The sequence below is a fragment of the Neolamprologus brichardi genome, chromosome 9, assembly GCF_056152115.1.
Source record: "Neolamprologus brichardi isolate AB-2024 chromosome 9, ASM5615211v1, whole genome shotgun sequence".
NCBI lineage: Eukaryota > Metazoa > Chordata > Actinopteri > Cichliformes > Cichlidae > Neolamprologus > Neolamprologus brichardi.
Genome location: NC_142112.1, coordinates 35,885,463 through 35,903,552, shown reverse-complemented (window position 1 = coordinate 35,903,552; position 18,090 = coordinate 35,885,463). Strand labels below are relative to the sequence as shown.

The 18,090-nt window shown below is 40.0% G+C and overlaps 2 protein-coding genes across 2 annotated transcripts in view; both read left to right on the top strand.

Annotated features, from left to right (window-relative positions):
- The window catches only part of LOC148101567 (uncharacterized), a 161,242-nt gene that overhangs the window by 41,437 nt on the left and 101,715 nt on the right, over positions 1–18,090 (top strand). The window lies entirely within an intron of this gene.
- Positions 6,203–18,090, top strand: part of LOC148101568 (uncharacterized) — an 87,234-nt gene continuing 75,346 nt past the window's right edge. Inside the window, exons 1-2 of the mRNA XM_087846452.1 lie at positions 6,203–6,220; positions 7,393–7,989. Coding sequence (XP_087702578.1) covers positions 6,203–6,220; positions 7,393–7,989 — 615 coding nt within the window. The remainder of the gene's footprint in view (positions 6,221–7,392; positions 7,990–18,090) is intronic.

Below are 18,090 nucleotides of genomic sequence, written 5' to 3'. Positions count from 1 at the left end.
AAACTTGTTTTATTAGTTTTAATCTTTTAACTTCATGCATCAAGCAAAAATTTATTTATATGCAACATTCTCTGACTTGAAGAAATTTGTTGAACATTTAAACCTATGTTCTGCACATTCCAGCACATAAAATAAAATAGTTTTTGTGTTTACACTCAGTCTTTCAAATAGATGCAAGACTATTTGAAAGCAGAAAATAAATAAAATTAAAGACTCAGCAGTCCTGTTGCTCTATTTTCACCTGTAAAGCAGGAGTGGGGTAGGCGCAGGTTTACCCTGGTGCAGGTGTGCTGCAGAGGTCAGTGAAAGAATCCACAAGTTTCTCTGTGAATTTCCAATAACGTGGTAGCGCACTCGGTGCTTGCTTGGAAGTTTAGGGGGTTTTTTTCCGCTGTAAAAAGAAGTTTTCTTCCCATGCACAACGGACACAAATGTTTTTGTCACTTTTTATGGAATCAAACTCAAAGTAAGGTCAGTACTTCCACACTTTAAACACTGCATGCTCATACTCTCTCAGCACTCGATATATGATCCATTGTTGACCTGCACACAGCTGTTGTCACAAACGTCGCACTTGCTTACGTCACTGTCATGAGACATTCTCGCAAAAAATCAAAGTTTTAGTAACGCGGTAACGCAGCGTTCCTACAGGAAAGTAACGGAAATCTAATTACCATTTTTGCAATAGTAATCCCTTACTTTACTCGTTACTTGAAAAAAGTAATCGGATTACGCGTTACTGCCCATCTCTAATTGTAAGTGGGAGACAGGATGAAAACAGGACATCCCCTACAATGAACGACTGACCACAGCAGGAATATTCCTCCCACATGGCTTCATATGTGTTGTTCAATTACCTGTTTACAAGTTGGCGACACCCCTTAAGATATATCAGCAAACAGTGGCCGAGTCCACCACATGTCCACAAGTCCACACCTCCACCAAATTAACAAAATGTAAGTGGAACACTTTCAGGGACCTACCACTCCAGTAGATAGCTTGCTGAGATTTTGTTGTCACAACTTCTTTCTGTTTATTATTATATATATAATATTTATATATTTTACAGAAATCATGTAATTCTTGAATCTTATGGAACTGCCATAACGAATTAATTAAATACACCCTTAAATAATGAATTAAACATGGCAATAATTAATTACATAAATATTTATGACACATGTAATTAATTAATTATTGACACTGTTCTGTTATTACTAAAAGTTTTAAAATGTATCACTAAAATATCATTCTCAGTCAGTTGTTATTCATTATGTGTTTACAGCATCCTCTGTGGTTGCTCCAAGTAATGCACTTTAGAAACGCCTTTATTTTGAAAAAAAAACCCCAACTAACCCTAACCCTATTGAACAGGAAGTCCGCTCAGTCGAGCAAAGCAAGTGAGCAATAGTGATGGTAAATTCGATTCCTTTTACTGAATCGAGTTTTAATGAGTCACGCACCAAAGTGAATCGGGTTCTTTGAGTCATTTGATTCACTAAGTCAGTTGACCATAGAGTGGAAAAAATGTACATTTTCACTCAAACTTAATTTGTTTCTCTTTTCATGTATATCCTACTGCTAAGATGAGTGATTCTATAAGAAAACAACTATTTTATAGAGCAAAAAAGAGCAAAAAAATTTCTAAAGGGAATATTTATTTTGTTTATTTTATTTTCCTTAAATGTCTCAAATATATATATGTGTGTGTACTTTTTTTTTTTTCTAAACATCCACTGAGCTATGAGCCAGGGGGCGGTAATGCGCCTTAACATTGGTTGCCAACCAAGAAGAAGAAGAAGCTCTAAGCCAGGAGGGAGGAGGTGAGCGAATCCTGAGTGATTCGCATTATCTATAAGCTGAGGCTGGTGAAAAGGGTCTAATTGCAAGGCTCAAGAAAGTAATTAATTAAGTCTTGACCAGGGGTCAGCAACCTTTAACACCCAAAGAGCCATTTGGACCCAGTTTCCACGCAAAAGAAAACACTGGGAGCCGCAAATACTTTTTAACATCTAAAATGAAGATAACACTGTATATATTGTTTTTTACTTTTATGCTTTGTGTGAACAAATAAGGTGTGTTGCTTATGAAATCCATGAAGTGCTACAGAGAAAATTACATTTTATTTATGTAATTAACACATTTTGAACTCTTAAAGAAATATAACAAAAGGAAAAACACCCAGCTGAAATAAAATGATCCAGCAAACAAAAACTGTTGTGAGCCGCCACCCTTATATCGCCTTTGGGCTTTTGGAGCCTTGACCTGGCTTTTAAAAGATTTTGAAAAAAAAGCACTATGTTGCTAAAAGAAAAAGAAAAATAGATATATTTATTCTCTTTAGCTGATATTTTGAAATATAAAGGAAATAAAGGAGATTATAATGAATCAAGCATTTTTGTTCTTTTAGTTCCAAAGTGGGAGTTTTCTCACTGTAAAGACTCGAGTTCAGTGTTGACTGTGTGCTCTGTGTTCTCGAACTCCTGAATGCGCTGGGTTGTTCAGTTTTCCAGCAAAACAAAATTTGTGTTCAAGCATTATTTGCTAATTTCCATCGAGCTCCTCCTCACCTGCTGTGCATCTGTGTTCAGCAGCCTTTCCTCTGTGTTTCTCAGGTTTTGTATTTCAAATAGTACTAGTATTTTAAAAGGTAATAAAATCTTTCATCAGTTTCATAAACTTTAACCCTGTATTAGTGTTATTGTTTTTGAAACTCACCTGTAATGTTTTCTGTCAGTGGTGTATGTTTAACATCACTGTGGCTTCTGTGAATCTGTTCTGTTTTATTGTTTCTAAACTTTTATGTTGTCTATTTACAGCCTTTGGTTAGAGAAGTGCTTTTAGCTGCTTATCGGAGGAGAATGTACTTCCTGAACAAAAATGACCCCTAGAGGTTGAAGATAGTAATGCATATATCATGTTTTAGATTTTTCGTTTCTGTTTATGCATTACAGTAAAAATGTTTAGGAAGTTGTGGGGATAAAAACAAACACTTCAGTCAACTCACACTTGGACCCTGAAATGTGTGAAGATCTAAATATTTATCAAAGTCAGATTTATAATATGTGATGTATAACTGTGTTTTATAGGGAAAACAAAAATAAGGTTGAGTATGGAGAGAAATAACAGAATAACAGAGATTAATGAAATATTACACAGACATAAAGAATCCCATTTTTAAAATCAGTCACTCCTGTTAAAAGATATTATTGGAATATGTTTACAAATCTCTAAATAACATTTACCCTGCAATAACACAACTTGGAAACTCCCATTGTAAATTAGTGCTATATATAAAAGGAAATACATACATGAATTAATAAAAAATAAAATACAATTTCATAACATTAATATAACCACGAAGGAAACCTAAAATCATCAAAACAACTTCGCCAGTACAATAAAATACCCTGAAATTGATCAGAAACTGAACTGATGACTTCCTACTTAGATATTTGTTTCAGTTCAGTGATGGTGGATTATAACCTCCATTCAAATCATTCAAAAAAGAAGAAACTATATAACACGTTACATTACACTGTGAGAAGGTAACTGATCCAAAACCTCAGTAACATAAAAATGAAACTGGATCTTATTGATTTACTGCAAAAGGACTCAAGAAGTGAAAGTTATCAGGAATTATACCAGTTTTTAAAAGAGAGAAAATTGTTTGGGAGGATGTGAGGGTCGATGTTCCAGTTCACACTCCACACCAGTTGGTGGCGGTAATTCACTATTTTGTTGTTTGACAACCACCAATAAACGATATAAAGAAGAAGAAGAGGGCGGAGCAAAGTGAGTACGCTCCACGAGAGGAGGTGTTTGCGCAGAGAGCTGCTTTTTCATTCAAAGAGAATAAACAAGTACCAACGCTTGGATCGATATCTGCATCGATCTGCCCACCCTTGTCTCCTGGTTCGTAGCTGAGATCAGCGTGGACCACGTGGGTCTCTGCTCCCTGATCTGTTTCCTGTGTTTGGAAAGAGTTCCAGCTTCATCACGGAGTTTCTCTCGGTTTGTGGGCTCATCTAAAGGTAAGCACCGAGCTAACTTTACTGTGAGTTCAGTTCATGTTGAGTTTAGCTCCTGAATGAGGTCTTCTGCTGCTCTCCTCGGTGTCTGTTCACAGTTTATTGTGAACACGTTGAGAGAAGAGTGAGAGAGTGTTTGGAGAAAAACACCAACTAATCATTAGCTCAGCATGCTGGGAGAAGTTGCAGCAGAAAAGTCTTTTCATTGTCCCTGCAGCTGTTTTCCTGCATGCACCAAACCTCTACAGTCTCATTTCTATTTGAAGTGATAACAGGAAATGGATGAGAGCGATCTGCTGCAGTATCAGGGTCACAATAAACTTTATTGTCCAGCTGCTGTGAATGAACACATGAGAGGAAGTGAACTCCTACAAAGTCTCATTTTAATGAGTGTGGCTGCTGTAAAGTGATGCACAGGAAGATGTTAACAAAAACTAATGAAACAGAGATGAAAGTAAACAGTGGTCATATTTAAAAGCACAGAGAATAAAAATATATTGTGGTGGTTAATGTACAGGAGAGTGTGAAGAATGTAATAATGTCTGTGTCAAACACAGCTGCAGGAAGGAAAGCACTGAAACCACTGATCAAAGCTCATTAATCAAAGATCGCTGATCAATGGCCATGAGTACCATTCACAGAGAGTTGAGTAGTCGCTGCAATCACAGCATTTGAGCAATGATCATGAGAATTTGCATATTAATGCTCAATAACTGACCTCCCAGCCCATTGTTCCTTCAGTGGTTCTAGTTTCAGTCATTATGCAAATGCACTGTTGAAAATTGGGGAAACCTGCATTCAGCTGAGACTAGAGCTGGGCGATAGAACGATAACGATATGTATTGCGAAATAACTTTTTCTTGATAGAAAAATTAAACTATTGCGATAGAACTCACCGCTCTTGTCCTCTTAAAAAAAAAAAAAAAGAACAGCCAATCCAAAATAAGTAGCACAGAGCCGAACCAATCACAGCCGCAGCGTCACGTCACGTGACTTGTTACGTACAGCACAAGTGCCAAGCCGCACATGTGTATTTGTTTGGGAACCAGCCAGCCGCCGTGTCGCCCGGGTAATGGAGGAAATGAGTGTGCTGACTAGAGAAAAATCAACCGAGAGCGTGACCGAAGGTTACCGAAGAGAAAACAGATGATGGTTCCAATGCCGGAGAGATTGTCGAAAGGAAGAGCCAGAGAAGTTCCGTAGTGTGAAGGTATTTCGGCTATTTCAAGTCTGACAAAAAACAGAGTAGCGCGCACTGTAAAATGTGCCGAAAGCAAGTCTGGAAATACAATAAACCGGTGCATGCTCAATTTCTGACTGAAAGCGCTAATTCGTCATCCGGCTTTTGTCAGACTAAAGTAACTGTTAAAACTGTTTGAAAAGCTCAGTTATACAACAAGGAGAGATTGAGAATTTCCTTTTAGTTCTCAGTTTATTTGATATTGACAAAAGTTAGTAGTAGTAGTAGTAGTAGTAAAAATTAGTATTTTTAGAATTAATATTTTGTTTCTAAGTGGAATTGACATTTTAGTCTGTTTTGTTTGTTCTATTTTGAAACTTAAACGCTTTAGCGGCTGCCTTTTGTGTAGTTTGCAATATTTGCCTTTATTTATCTGAAAAAGTCTCATGTTCCTTAAGTACATCTACCCCGTTGAATTGTTGATGGAGTCTTTAAACTTGTAGTTGCTGTTTTCCAGACTGAAGCAGAGTCGTTAGCTGAAAACTGGTTTTAGAGGTTCATTCAGGACACCTTCTCAGGCTCTTACAGCCTTACCTGTATCATAACAAAGTGTATAAACCCCAATCCACCTTTAACATGGTCCTTCTCCCAAACCTTCAAATAGGACTTTCTGGCCCTGTCATAGTAAAGGGCTGCTTAGAATATTAGAGCCAATGTCACAAAGTTCCTCCTGAAGTATAAGTGAGTGAGAGAGTTTCCTCACTTTGCAGCACAACACGTCTCATAAGATTTCTACAAGCAATCAGAGTGAAATTTGTACTTTGTGTTGTCAGATGAACTTATGAGACACTTTGACTCTTCAGTGCAGTGTGGAGCCTAACAAAGATCTGTTTTGTGTCCCAGCTGATCAGCAGGAGGAGAAGAGTCTGACGGAGCAGCAGAGGAACATTTTCAGCCATCTGGACTCAGCTGAGTCACTACAGAGGAAACAATGAGCTCAACACAGAAGGTGAGGAAAATATCACAGTTTCACCAAATAATCAGTCACGTCTAAAACTCTCATACTCCCAACCTGTTATATGACTGTGTTGCATTTTATTATGTATTTTTAAATTGTTTTTACAAACATTAAGAAGTCACAAGCAATTATTGTTCTTTAATATTATTATTAGTTGTAGTAGTGATATTAATTAAATTTTCAATTCAATTCAGTGTTATTTATACAGCACCAAATCACAACAATAGTTGCCCCAAGGTGCTTATTTTCTTTTCTTTTCTTATTTTCTTTTCTAAATGTACTTGTATATTGTTCACATGTTGAAATAAATTACCAATCAATCAATATTGTAATGTGGATCCTACAATAATACATACAGACGAAAAACCCAACAATCATATGACCCCCTATGAGCAAGCACATTGGTGACAGCGGGAAGGAAAAACTCCCTTTTAACAGGAAGAAACCTCCAGCAGAACCAGGCTCACAGAGGGTCGGGGCCATCTGCAGAGAGCAGTTGGGGCGAAAAAAGGAAGACAGGATAAAATACATGCTGTGGAAGTACATTATTATTATTTTTATTAATACTAATATTGTTGTTATTATTATTAATACTACTAATAATAATATTATTGCTTTCATTGATGTATAAATAGACTTGTAGTGTGTATATTTTTCCTTATTTGAGTTTTTTTGCTCATACAAATTGAAATGCGATTAATATAGATTGAAAATGAATGACATTTAATCGCCTTTAATCAAAAATGAATCCAATGTTTTCTACAGTGAAACGTTTGAACAGTCATGAATTATTTTTGATTCGTTGCACCGCTATAAAAATATCTAATAGGAAACAGCAACGTGAAATATAAAAAAAAGTATAGAGCTGGTAACCATTTATTACTTTTCTGAGTGTGTTAGCATGCTAGTCTTAATATTTGTGTACAGCAGGAGGGATGGGCATGATTTTAGAGTGTTTGAACAGTCATGAATTATTTTTAACACCAGGTTTGATGTAATGTGTTTCTACTACCAGCAGGTGGGGATAAGAGACCTTTAAGGTGTTTGGTGCCACACTCCACCTTCAGGTTTAAAACTAGTGTTAATGGAGGGAGTTTGAAGGTTGAGTTTGTTCCACGACTGCATTTCACTCACTGCCTCTGTTTGTATCTCTGTCACTGCAGGACCAACATGGAGCGAGAAGTCAGCGCTCTCAGGAGGCCGACAAACCTCACAGAAGAAAGAGAGAGAAAACATACACCTGTGACGAGTGTGGGAAAGGTTTTACTGAGAAGGCTGAACTAAAACAACATCAGGTCATCCACACTGGAGAGAGACCGTTCAGCTGTGACTTGTGTGGAAAGACTTTTTCCTGGAAGGATTCCCTAAAAAAACACCAAGTCATCCACAGTGGAGTTAAAGCGTACAGCTGTGATCAGTGTGGCAGAGCTTTTACTCAAAGAAGCAGCTTACAGTGTCATCTAGTTACCCACTCTGGAATTAAGGCATACAGCTGTGACATCTGTGGAAAAACTTTCAGCCATATAGGGAGCCGAAATACACACCTACGCATTCACACTGGACATGATGTGTACTGCTGTGATCAGTGTGGCAGACAGTGTACAACCTACAGGCATTTACAACGCCACATGTTTACCCACACTGAGGAACGACCTTATAAATGTGACCTGTGTGAGAAGACTTTTAAATCTCCACGTCACCTGAAACAACACCAACAGATCCACACCAGAAAGAGACTCTACAAGTGCAGCTACTGTGAGGTATGTATTTATATTGTTATCTTTATCTGTGTTAACTGAAACAGTAAAATGTAATTGGACGTCTGCAGAGATGCTCTTTATTTCAGGTGACGTTCAGGATAAAAATGTTGAAGGACTGACTTACACTGTCTTTGTGTCTTTGTTTAGAAGCAGAGCGACACAGATGGATCCAGTTCTCAACCCTGTCATCACTGTGGTGGTGGGAAAGACTTTTGTTGTGACCTCTGTGGAAAAACTTTCAGTCGACAAGACGCCCTAAAAAGACATCAACGTAGACACAGTAGAGACAAACTGAAATACTGCAAAGAATGTGGGAGAAGCTTCACCACACCAAATGAGTTAAAACGACATGAACTGATTCACAGTGAGGTTAAAAAGCACCTCTGTGATCAGTGTGGGTCATCCTTCACCACTGCAGGTGAGCTTAAAACACACAAACGAGTCCACACAGGAGAGAAACCATACAAGTGCAGACACTGTGAAAAAAGCTTCTCACAATCAAGTCATCGTAGCTATCATGAACGTACACACATGGAAGGAAACTACAGCTGTGACCAGTGTGACAAGAGCTTCGGGAATCTCAGTTCATACTCCAAACACAAACGATCCCACGTTACTAATAAACTGTTTCACTGTTACCAATGTGCCCAAACATTCACCTCATTGTCTGCTCTGTGCAAACATCAGCGTGATCACTCAGGGCTGAAATCGCTCCCATCACAGTGAATCTGAAGAGACAGAAAGATCCTCTGGTTTCAGTGTCAGACTTAAAACCCTTGAGATCAGGCTCCACAGAGTTCAGATCGAATCTCCTGTAAAGATCTGATGAAAATGTTCCACTGGATGGATGGATGTATAATCTCTTTTTCTGAAGGTTGCTCTCTTCCTGTTTCTACGAGTGCTGACTGCACAGATGTAATATAGATCCATGTCACTGTTTGGAAGTATCAGAGAACTGCTGATGCTGTAAAGCTGCTGCTCAGTCTGATGGGCTGTTGTGTTGTTGTTGGTGATGCTGGATGAAGGGCTGGTGGACCAGGTGAGCTCAGGTTGAGGGTAGATCCCGTCTGAGCTGCAGGTGATCCTTTGTCCTACTTTTTGGAGATTAACTTTACGGACTGGAGCTGGAAAAAAAAACTAAGAATAAAAAAACAAACAAAAGAAAAATATATTTCTAAAGAAGTCAGAAAGAGATTTTCTTGTCACAATTTTCCTTTTCTGAAAATTGAATCTGAATCTCAGACCACAGTAAAATATAACATTTGTCTTAGTGTTTTGACAAAGAATTTCTAAATACAGATAATGATTAATGATATAACATGTCATGTTTTCTTTATGTATTTGAAGTGTTATAAAAATGACTCTGGATCAGTCCTGGTGTCACAGACAGGCCTCGGGGCTTCAAACCTCAGAAAGTCCCTTTGGCTCTCAGCTGAATTCCTCTGACACACTTTAACAACTATAAGTCAAAGGTCAGAGGTCATATGATTTGGGAATGACAATGCTGAATCACCTGTTAAGGTTCAATATTGAGGAGGGGTAGAGGAGGTAATCTACTTCCATAATAACAACACTGGTCCGGCCGGGTGGAGTCAAACGATGATTTTAATGACACGCGTGGGAAGATCGCCCGCTGTACGCAGACAGCGCCGATCCCCAACTTACAGAGCATAAGCAGGTGTTTTATACCTTCTGGGCTTAAATTTACTACACCCCTAAACGTCACTCAGATACAGTTCATACATAGGTTTCAAAACCACAATGACTTAAGACAGTTTAAAATAACATTGTCTCCGTCTCCACAGCAGATGCTTCCTGTCATCTGACTTTCACTTCCCGTCTGGAAAACCAAACTGTTCCTCTTTTACAGAGACAATTTTAGAGCTACAAGCAAACATGATTAACCTCTCACCTATACATGAGATAAAGTCTACTGTGTGTTTGTCAGCATCAACTGCACTCAGTTTCAACTTGTAACCTTTTCCACCAGACAGAAGGCCAGCACGTACACATTTCAGATTATAACAAGCATTCAAAAGCATTTAGATTATAGATTCAACTCAACAGTTTAACGTGGTTATAACTGCACCTGTAATAAAGGCTAATTGGGTACCAATATGTTTAAACATCTAAATACAATATCAATACTGCAGATTGTATTATTAATGCAATAGTAATGATGATGATTATTAACAATAGCAGTAAAATAATTTCTAATCCCCCACAAACCACATCACTGATTAGGTATTGTAGTAACAACTCAGACTATTATAATTATTTAGTTAATAATACGGGTTCAAGATGTTGTTTGTGGTTCAATTTCTTGCGTAGGTTGTAAATGTGGCAGCTTTAGTCTTTCCTCTCTTTTTAAAAAGAGTTTTGTTACCGTCCACATTCAGGATGATGAACATTTCACTGATGGTGCTGGTGTGGCACTGGTATCTCCCCTCATCCTGAATGTTCACCTCTGTCAGCTGGAGTGAGGCGTTTCCTCTGGAGACCTGATCCTTGGAAAGTGAAGTCCTACTTCTGACTTAATATACGATCGAGCAGTTATATAAACATGAATCTATCCACCGAGCTCCTCCTCGTCTGCTGTGCATCCGTGTTCAGCAGCCTTTCATCTGTATCTCAGGTTTTGTATATTAAATAGTACCTGCTTCTGGGGCTCGACATGTTTCGGTTGTCTTATTTTACGTATATAATTAAGATGTTGTGAATAAGTATTTCAGTTGTATCCCGTAGTTGTTTGCTTGACATCGAGCTTTATCCAAGGAAAAGATTTAGCCATCCTTATTCAGATTTAGCCATCCTTATATTTTGCTTGTTTTATTTTATTGTATTTCTGCACAACGCTGTTGCTTGTGAAGCTCGCACACAAGAATTTCACTCGCATGTAATGTACCCGTGTACCTGCACATGTGATGTGACAATAAAAGTGATTTGATTTGATTTGAAAAACAAAAACACTGTCTGTCTTTCCTCCAAAATCACACTTGGATTACAGTTGGACTGATTTACCAGGTGGTGATACAAAAAATAAAAGTCTAAGCTATTTAAATCTATAGAACATAATCAACAACAGACCAGACCTGAAAGTGTAAAACATACTGTATTTGGCAAAAATATATATACAACAAAATATAATAAAAAATGATCATAAACAAAAATATTTTGTGAATAAGTGTTTTCATTAAGTGTTAGATAATAAACTCAAAAAGCTGCACTGTACCATAACAGCCAAGGAGCAACAAAGTCAGTGTCCACGTCTACCTCACATTAAACAGACATATTTCATATGAAATAACTGAAATGTAAAACTGTAGAAAGCTGACTAAAATATTTTAATTCTCTTGAAAACACCATGAATGGTTTTCATGGGTACCCCCTTTAATGAGCTGATGGGGGCACCCAGTGTATTTGAACTGAAGCAGAGTCTCCGAGTGAACGTCCAGATGTGATCAATAGTGAGTCAGGATGTGATTCCTTCAAGAGTATACAGCTGTGGTGAGAATTACATAAATATTGGAAAAGTTGCTGCTTAAGTTTTTATAATAGCATTTTGCATACACTCCAGAAGAGTGATCAGATGAATTGCATCGTCCTTCTTTGCCATGAAAATGAACTTAATCCCAAAAAACCCCTTACCACTGCACTTCATTGCTGTCATTAAAAGACCTGCTGAGACCATTTCAGTAATCGTCTGCAGCCATCATTGTGTTGCATAAAAATGGCTTCACAGGCGAGAATATTGTGGCTACTAAGATTGCATCTAAATCAACAATTTATAGGATCATCAAGAACTTCAAGGAAAGACGTTCAATTCTTGTCAAGAAGGCTTCAGGGCGTCCAAGAAAGTCCAGCAAGCACCAGGATCGTCTCCCAAAGAGGATTCAGCTGTGTGATCGGAGTGCCACCAGTGCAGAGCGTGCTCAGGAATGGCAGCAGGCAGGTGTGAGCGCATCTGCATGCACAGTGAGGAGAAGACTGTTGGAAGACGGCCTGGTGTCAAGAAGGGCAGCAAAGAAGCCACTTCTCTCCAAAGAAAAACATCAGGGGCAGATTGATCTTCTACAGAAAGTATGGTGTATGGACTGCTGAGGACTGGGGCAAAGTCATATTCTCGGATGAAGCCTCCTTCTGATTGTTTGGGGCATCTGGAAAAATGCTTGTCCGGAGAAGAAAAGGTGAGCGCTACCATCAGTCCTGTGTCAGGCCAACAGTAAAGCATCCTGAGACCATTCATGTGTGGGGTTGCTTCTCATCCAAGGGAGTGGGCTCACTCACAATTTTGCCCATAAACACAGCCATGAATAAAGAATGGTACCAAAACAGCCTCCAACAGCAACTTCTTCCAATAATCCAACAACAGTTTGGTGAAGAATTATTGGAATTATTTTCAAGCACGATGGAGCGCAGTGCCATAAGGCAAAAGTGATAACTAAGTGGCTTGGAGACCAAAAAGTTGAAATTTTGGGTCCGTGGCCTGGAATCTTAATCCCATTGATAATTTGTGGTCAATCCTCAAGAGGCGGGTGGACAAACAAAAACCCACTAATTCTGACAAACTCCAAGAAGTGATTATGACAGACTTTTATGTTTTGGTGTTGCACTGACAACTATTTTTGTATTATAGTTTATCAACAGTATTTGTTTTAATTTGTTTACTGGTTTGCGTGCACTTAAGATTAAAAAAAAAAAAGATCGCCACCACGGCATCAGTGTGATCACTCAGGGCTGGAATCACTCCCATCACAGTGAATCTGAAGAGACAGAAAGATCCTCTTCTGGTTTCAGGGTCAGACTCAAAACTCTTGAGATCAGGCTCCACAGAGTTCAGAGTGAATCTCCTGTAAAGATCTGATGAGGCAACTATGAATGAAAATGGTTCCCTAGTCTCATTTTAAGCTTTCTAAACTGTTCTGCTTCAATGTTCATGTCGAGTGGTTCGCTTTGTTCCAGCAGTTGGATGAAGAAGTTTGAGCTGTGATTTCATTTCCTGTATTTCAGAGTAAAGACTGAAGTGACAAATGGAAACATGTTTACAGTCAGAGTCAGATGAACTGTTTTCAGTGGCACAGATGGAGGTTTATCAGAGGAGGAGACTTGGCTGTTCTCCACTCACACTGAACAGGGTTCCTGCAGCTTATTAAAAATCTGACCTGAAAGTTATGAAAAATTTCCTTGTAACACTGAGTTACAGTAGGGGGGCTGCTCCGTAATCCAGTTGAATAACACATCTCCTGACATTAAACATAAGCTTATTTAATAACGTGGATCTCTTTTGTCCAGATTTTTATTCAGAGACAGCAACCGTGGTAAGAATTGACCCGGATGTTTACAGATCTTAAAGTTTAGTATCAAGTTCATTTTCTTGTTGATGCAGAGAATTTAGATATTTTTGGACAGTCCCATAAAAGATGCATATAAGTGCCATCTGCTGTTTTATATTTGAGAAAAAAGGTTGAAAGCTCTTTAAAATCTTTTATTTTTCCTTAAACTTGCTGTATGTATTAAAACTTATGATTTTGTGTTTAAGATGTCGAAACAATTAATTTTGGGAATTCATTTTTTAAAGTTGTGGTTTCATTTGCTCAAAGTTCATCAACGTTTTCATCATAAAAGGTGGGATGGATCCATGCTTTTATGCTGTTTAAGACAAATTCTGAAAGCTGAACGTTGCAGAGATTGAGACCCATTAGACCAGGCAGCAATTTTCAATCTTCTATTGTCCTGAGCTTTGGCCTCAGTTTCACTGGAAGTTGAACCCAAGTACGGTGTTCAGCTGTGGACTGGTCCATGGACCCGCCTGTCCTCCAGGAACACAGGTACACATCCTGGACAGGTAGGAACGCCGGTTTGAGACCAGAGTCAAGGAGACCATTTACGTGAAAAGGGAAAGACTCTGAATCAAGGAGGGGTCCTAAGGGGTCCTAAATTGCAACGTCCATTTAAACTTTCATTTAAACACAGACAACAAGTAACTAGACTAAGCACAGTAGGAAATGGTTTGCCCCTTCTCATCAGCAACATCTGGACAGAATTACCCTTGACCTTAAATAACCCCGTACCTACCTCTGTCATAACCAGTACATAAAATGAAATGCAACCCTCTAGTGGTGATAAAGACAGGGAAATAAGAAAAATGGCTCCTACACACCACCTCCTAATTATATGAGGCAGAGGACATAGCAACTATCGAACTTAAAGGAGCCATAATAAGTCATTATTAGTGATGTGTGGATCAATACTGAAATATTGATTACTTATACCAGTAACTTATGTTCTAGAATCGTTTCTCATATTAAAATATTGATATTTTAGTAATTTAGGGTAAATTTGTAGTTCATCATTAAGAGGAACACAGTGGAAAGAAAATAAGGAAATACCATTCGGATTGTGCACATATCAAAGGCTGAGGACAAATCCAATAAGACTAATACAGCAGAATGCCCTGAATCAGTAATTAAGAGAAGATCATTAAGGACTCTCAGCAAAGCTGTTTCAGTGATGTGGCGTGGTTTAAAACCAGATTGGAATTTAACACAGATGTCATGTGCATCCAGGTAAGCCTGGAGTTGCGAGAGAACTATCTTCTCTAGGATTTTGGAGAGGAACGGAAGTTTGGATACCGGCCTATAATTAACGAAATCACAATGATCAAGACACCTTTTTTTAAAGAACAGGTTGCACTATAGCATGTTTAAAAACAGAGTGAACATAGCCAGAAGACAATGATAAGTTCATTAAAAACAGAATAAGATAAGATGACCTTTATTAGTCCCACAGGTGGGAAATTTGTTTTGTTACAGCAAAAGTGCAAAGTTATGTAGCAGAAATGAGAAAACACTGGAATGCAATAAAATACAATAGAATAAAATAAAATACTATATACAATAGAATAAAATAGAATAGAATAATATATACAATAGAATAAAATACAAATACAAATACTATATACAACTGAGTAGGAAAATACAAAAATACAACTTCGTCAGAAGAAGAATTGCACAAGAATTGCACATATAGCAGTCTTATTGCACATGTGTGTGTTTGATCAGCTGCAAAAGTCTTTATTGTGGAGTCTGACAGCAGTGGGGAGGAAAGACCTGCAAAATCTCTCCGTCCCACACCGTGGGTGCTGCAGTCTCCCACTGAAGGAGCTGCTCAGTGCTGTCAGAGTCTCATGCATGGGGTGGGAGATGTTGTCCAACAGGGATGACAGCTTAGCCACCATTCTCCTGTCACTCACCATCTCCACTGGGTCCAGAGGGCATCCCAGAACAGAGCTGGCCCTTCGGATCGGCCTGTTCAGTCTCTTCCTGTCCCCAGCAGAGATGCTGCCGCCCCAGCAGACCACACCGTAAAAGATGGCTGAGGCCACCACAGAGTCATAGAAGGTCTTCAGGAGTGGGCCCTCCACTCCAAACAACCTGAGTCTCCGCAGCAGGTACAGCCTGCTCTGCCCTTTCCTGTAGAGGGCGTCTGAGTTATGAGTCCAGTCCAGTTTGTTGTTCAGATGAACACCAAGGTACCTGTAGCTGTCCACAGCCTCAATGTCCATGCCTTGGATGTTCAGTGGTTGCAGTGGAGAATGCTTGTGCCTGCGGAAGTCTACCACCAGCTCCTTGGTTTTACTTGCATTGATCTGGAGGTAGTTCAGCTGGCACAAGTCCACAAGTCTTGAGTCAGTCCTCTGTACTCCTTGTCGTCCCCATCAGTGATGAGGCCGACTATTGCAGAGTCATCAGAGAACTTCTGCAGGAAGCACTGGGTGGAGTCGTGGGAGAAGTCTGCAGTGTAGATGGTGAAGAGGAACGGAGCCAGAACCGTTCCCTGTGGGGCCCGCGTACTGCAGACGACCCTGTCCGACACACAGCCCTGAGTTCTCACATACTGTGGTCGGTCGGTGAGGTAGTCCAAAATCCAGGTTGTGAGGTGATGGTCCACATCAGAGTTCTCCAGCTTGTCCTTCAGAACCGAGGGAAGAATAGTGTTGACGGCACTGGAGAAATTAAAGAACATGATTCTCACAGTGCTCCCAGTGGTCTCCAGGTGCGCGAGGGAACGATGTAGGAGGTGGATGACGGCATCATCCGCTCCAATGCCAGGCTGGTAGGCAAACTGAAGTGGGTCCAGTGATGAGCTCACAAGGTGCAGAAACTGAGCCAGGACCAACCGCTCCAGGGTCTTCATCAGGTGGGATGTCAGAGCCACTAGCTGTTGGGGTCCTTGGGGCGTGAAGTCTTTGGCACTGGAACAACACAGGTTTTCCAGAGCTGTGGGACTCTTCCCAGCCTCAGGCTCAGGTTGAAGAGGTGCTCGATCACCCCACACAGTTTGTCCGTGCAGGACCTGACGGCCCTTAAGCTGATGCCATCTGGGCCCGCTGCCTTCCTGCCATTAATCCTCCTCAGTTCCCTCCTAACCTGGGTGGTTGAGAGAGACAGGCTGGAGCCTTGTGTTGATTGTGTATTGGATGCTGTTGTTGGGGGTGGGGAGGAGTGAGCCGGGTGAATAGAAGAGGTGTGAAGTGTCGGAGGTGTCAGAGGTGGAACAGCAACAGTGGGGGTGGGTGCGTCTGCAGCCGATGTTGGAGACTGCCTCATGGATGAATAAAATCTGTTGAAGAAATGATTCAGTTCATTTGCCCACCTCACATCCCTCCCAGGCAGAGAGTTCTGATGTTTGTGGCCTGAGATGGTTCTGAGGCCTCTCCAGACTTCACCATACCAATATTGGGCCCAATTACATCAATGCCATCCTTCACAATGCGAGACGGAAGAGGTTCATATGCAGAACTAGTAATTTTCAGTTGCTTGACAATTTGCTTAAGTGTTGTTACGGATTCAAATATTGGGAATGGATACAAGAGGAAAACCAAAATAACAACACTGGTCCGGCCGGGTCAAGTCAAACGATGATTTAATGAACACACGCGTGGGAGATGGACACCATACAGCAGACAGCATCAAATCTCAAAATGGTGGAGCCTTGATCAAACTCTTATAGCCTCTAGTGGCCCCCACCTAATCATCAGAGCCTAAACATTCTTTCTCACACAGCGCCTAAGCTACGACCTTGGCTCCCTGTTTATCTGCTCCTGATGAAATGGGGCAGTATGCTCTGTTCTCTTCTAATCAGACAAATGAGACGATGACTTTCTGTGAACAGTATTTCTTATAACTCAGCAGTATAATGCATCATAAAACAATATCATTCATTCACAATAAATCAACAGTCTAATGTAATGCAAATCAGTTTACCAAATGTAATAATTATCACCTTCTTCTAGTTCAGGAGCATAATGCAAACTGAAAACTACATAATAATTCACAATCTTTAATTAGGGGTCTAACATGGCATAAAATAATATCATAATCCCACAATTCCCCCTGATGAGCTCTTTAGACTTAAAGAGCTCACTTACACCCTGCAATCCAGTGTTGCCGGGTTCATTTCTCCTTGCCCCTTAGGCCTTTTGTCCCCCTGTTGGGTGAACCATATGTGAGATGACCTCTGTGTTTACGCAGTTCAGATGCAAGAAAAACTTTTATTACAACAACAATAGTAGGTACAGATGACACTCCCATCACTCCCCAGTTCTCCCACAGCTTTATTTCAGTGCTACCTTATACCCTCCAAACGTACTCGGACTAGAACCTCTGTCCGAGGAGCTTTTAACCTTTATTTTATTGCTGTAGGCACCAGTGTCTTCCAGTCGGGTGATCCTGTGCTCTTGTTTCCTTCAACCTCAGGGGTTAGACAACCCTTCAGTCGTTGCACAGATCAGGGGATTATTCTGCCCCGATTTCAAACAATGATCTGTGTATTCTGGGATCACAGCTGTGTTCCCCAGGAAAAGGAACAGAAAGGTGTTCTCCTTATGACCAACAGCCTCTCGAACGTCGTTGGTGTGGTGTTCCTGGATTTCCGTCAACCCCTTCGTGGTTATTGCTGTGTTTATTTGATCCATCCTTTTGAGGTGACTAACTGGAGCCCAAAATGCCATGACACTTGAACCCCGTTGATGTTTCAGCAGTCACCGTGTCTGTCTCTGCTGCCAAGGATCCTCGTATATCTGTGACCTCGTCTGGTGTC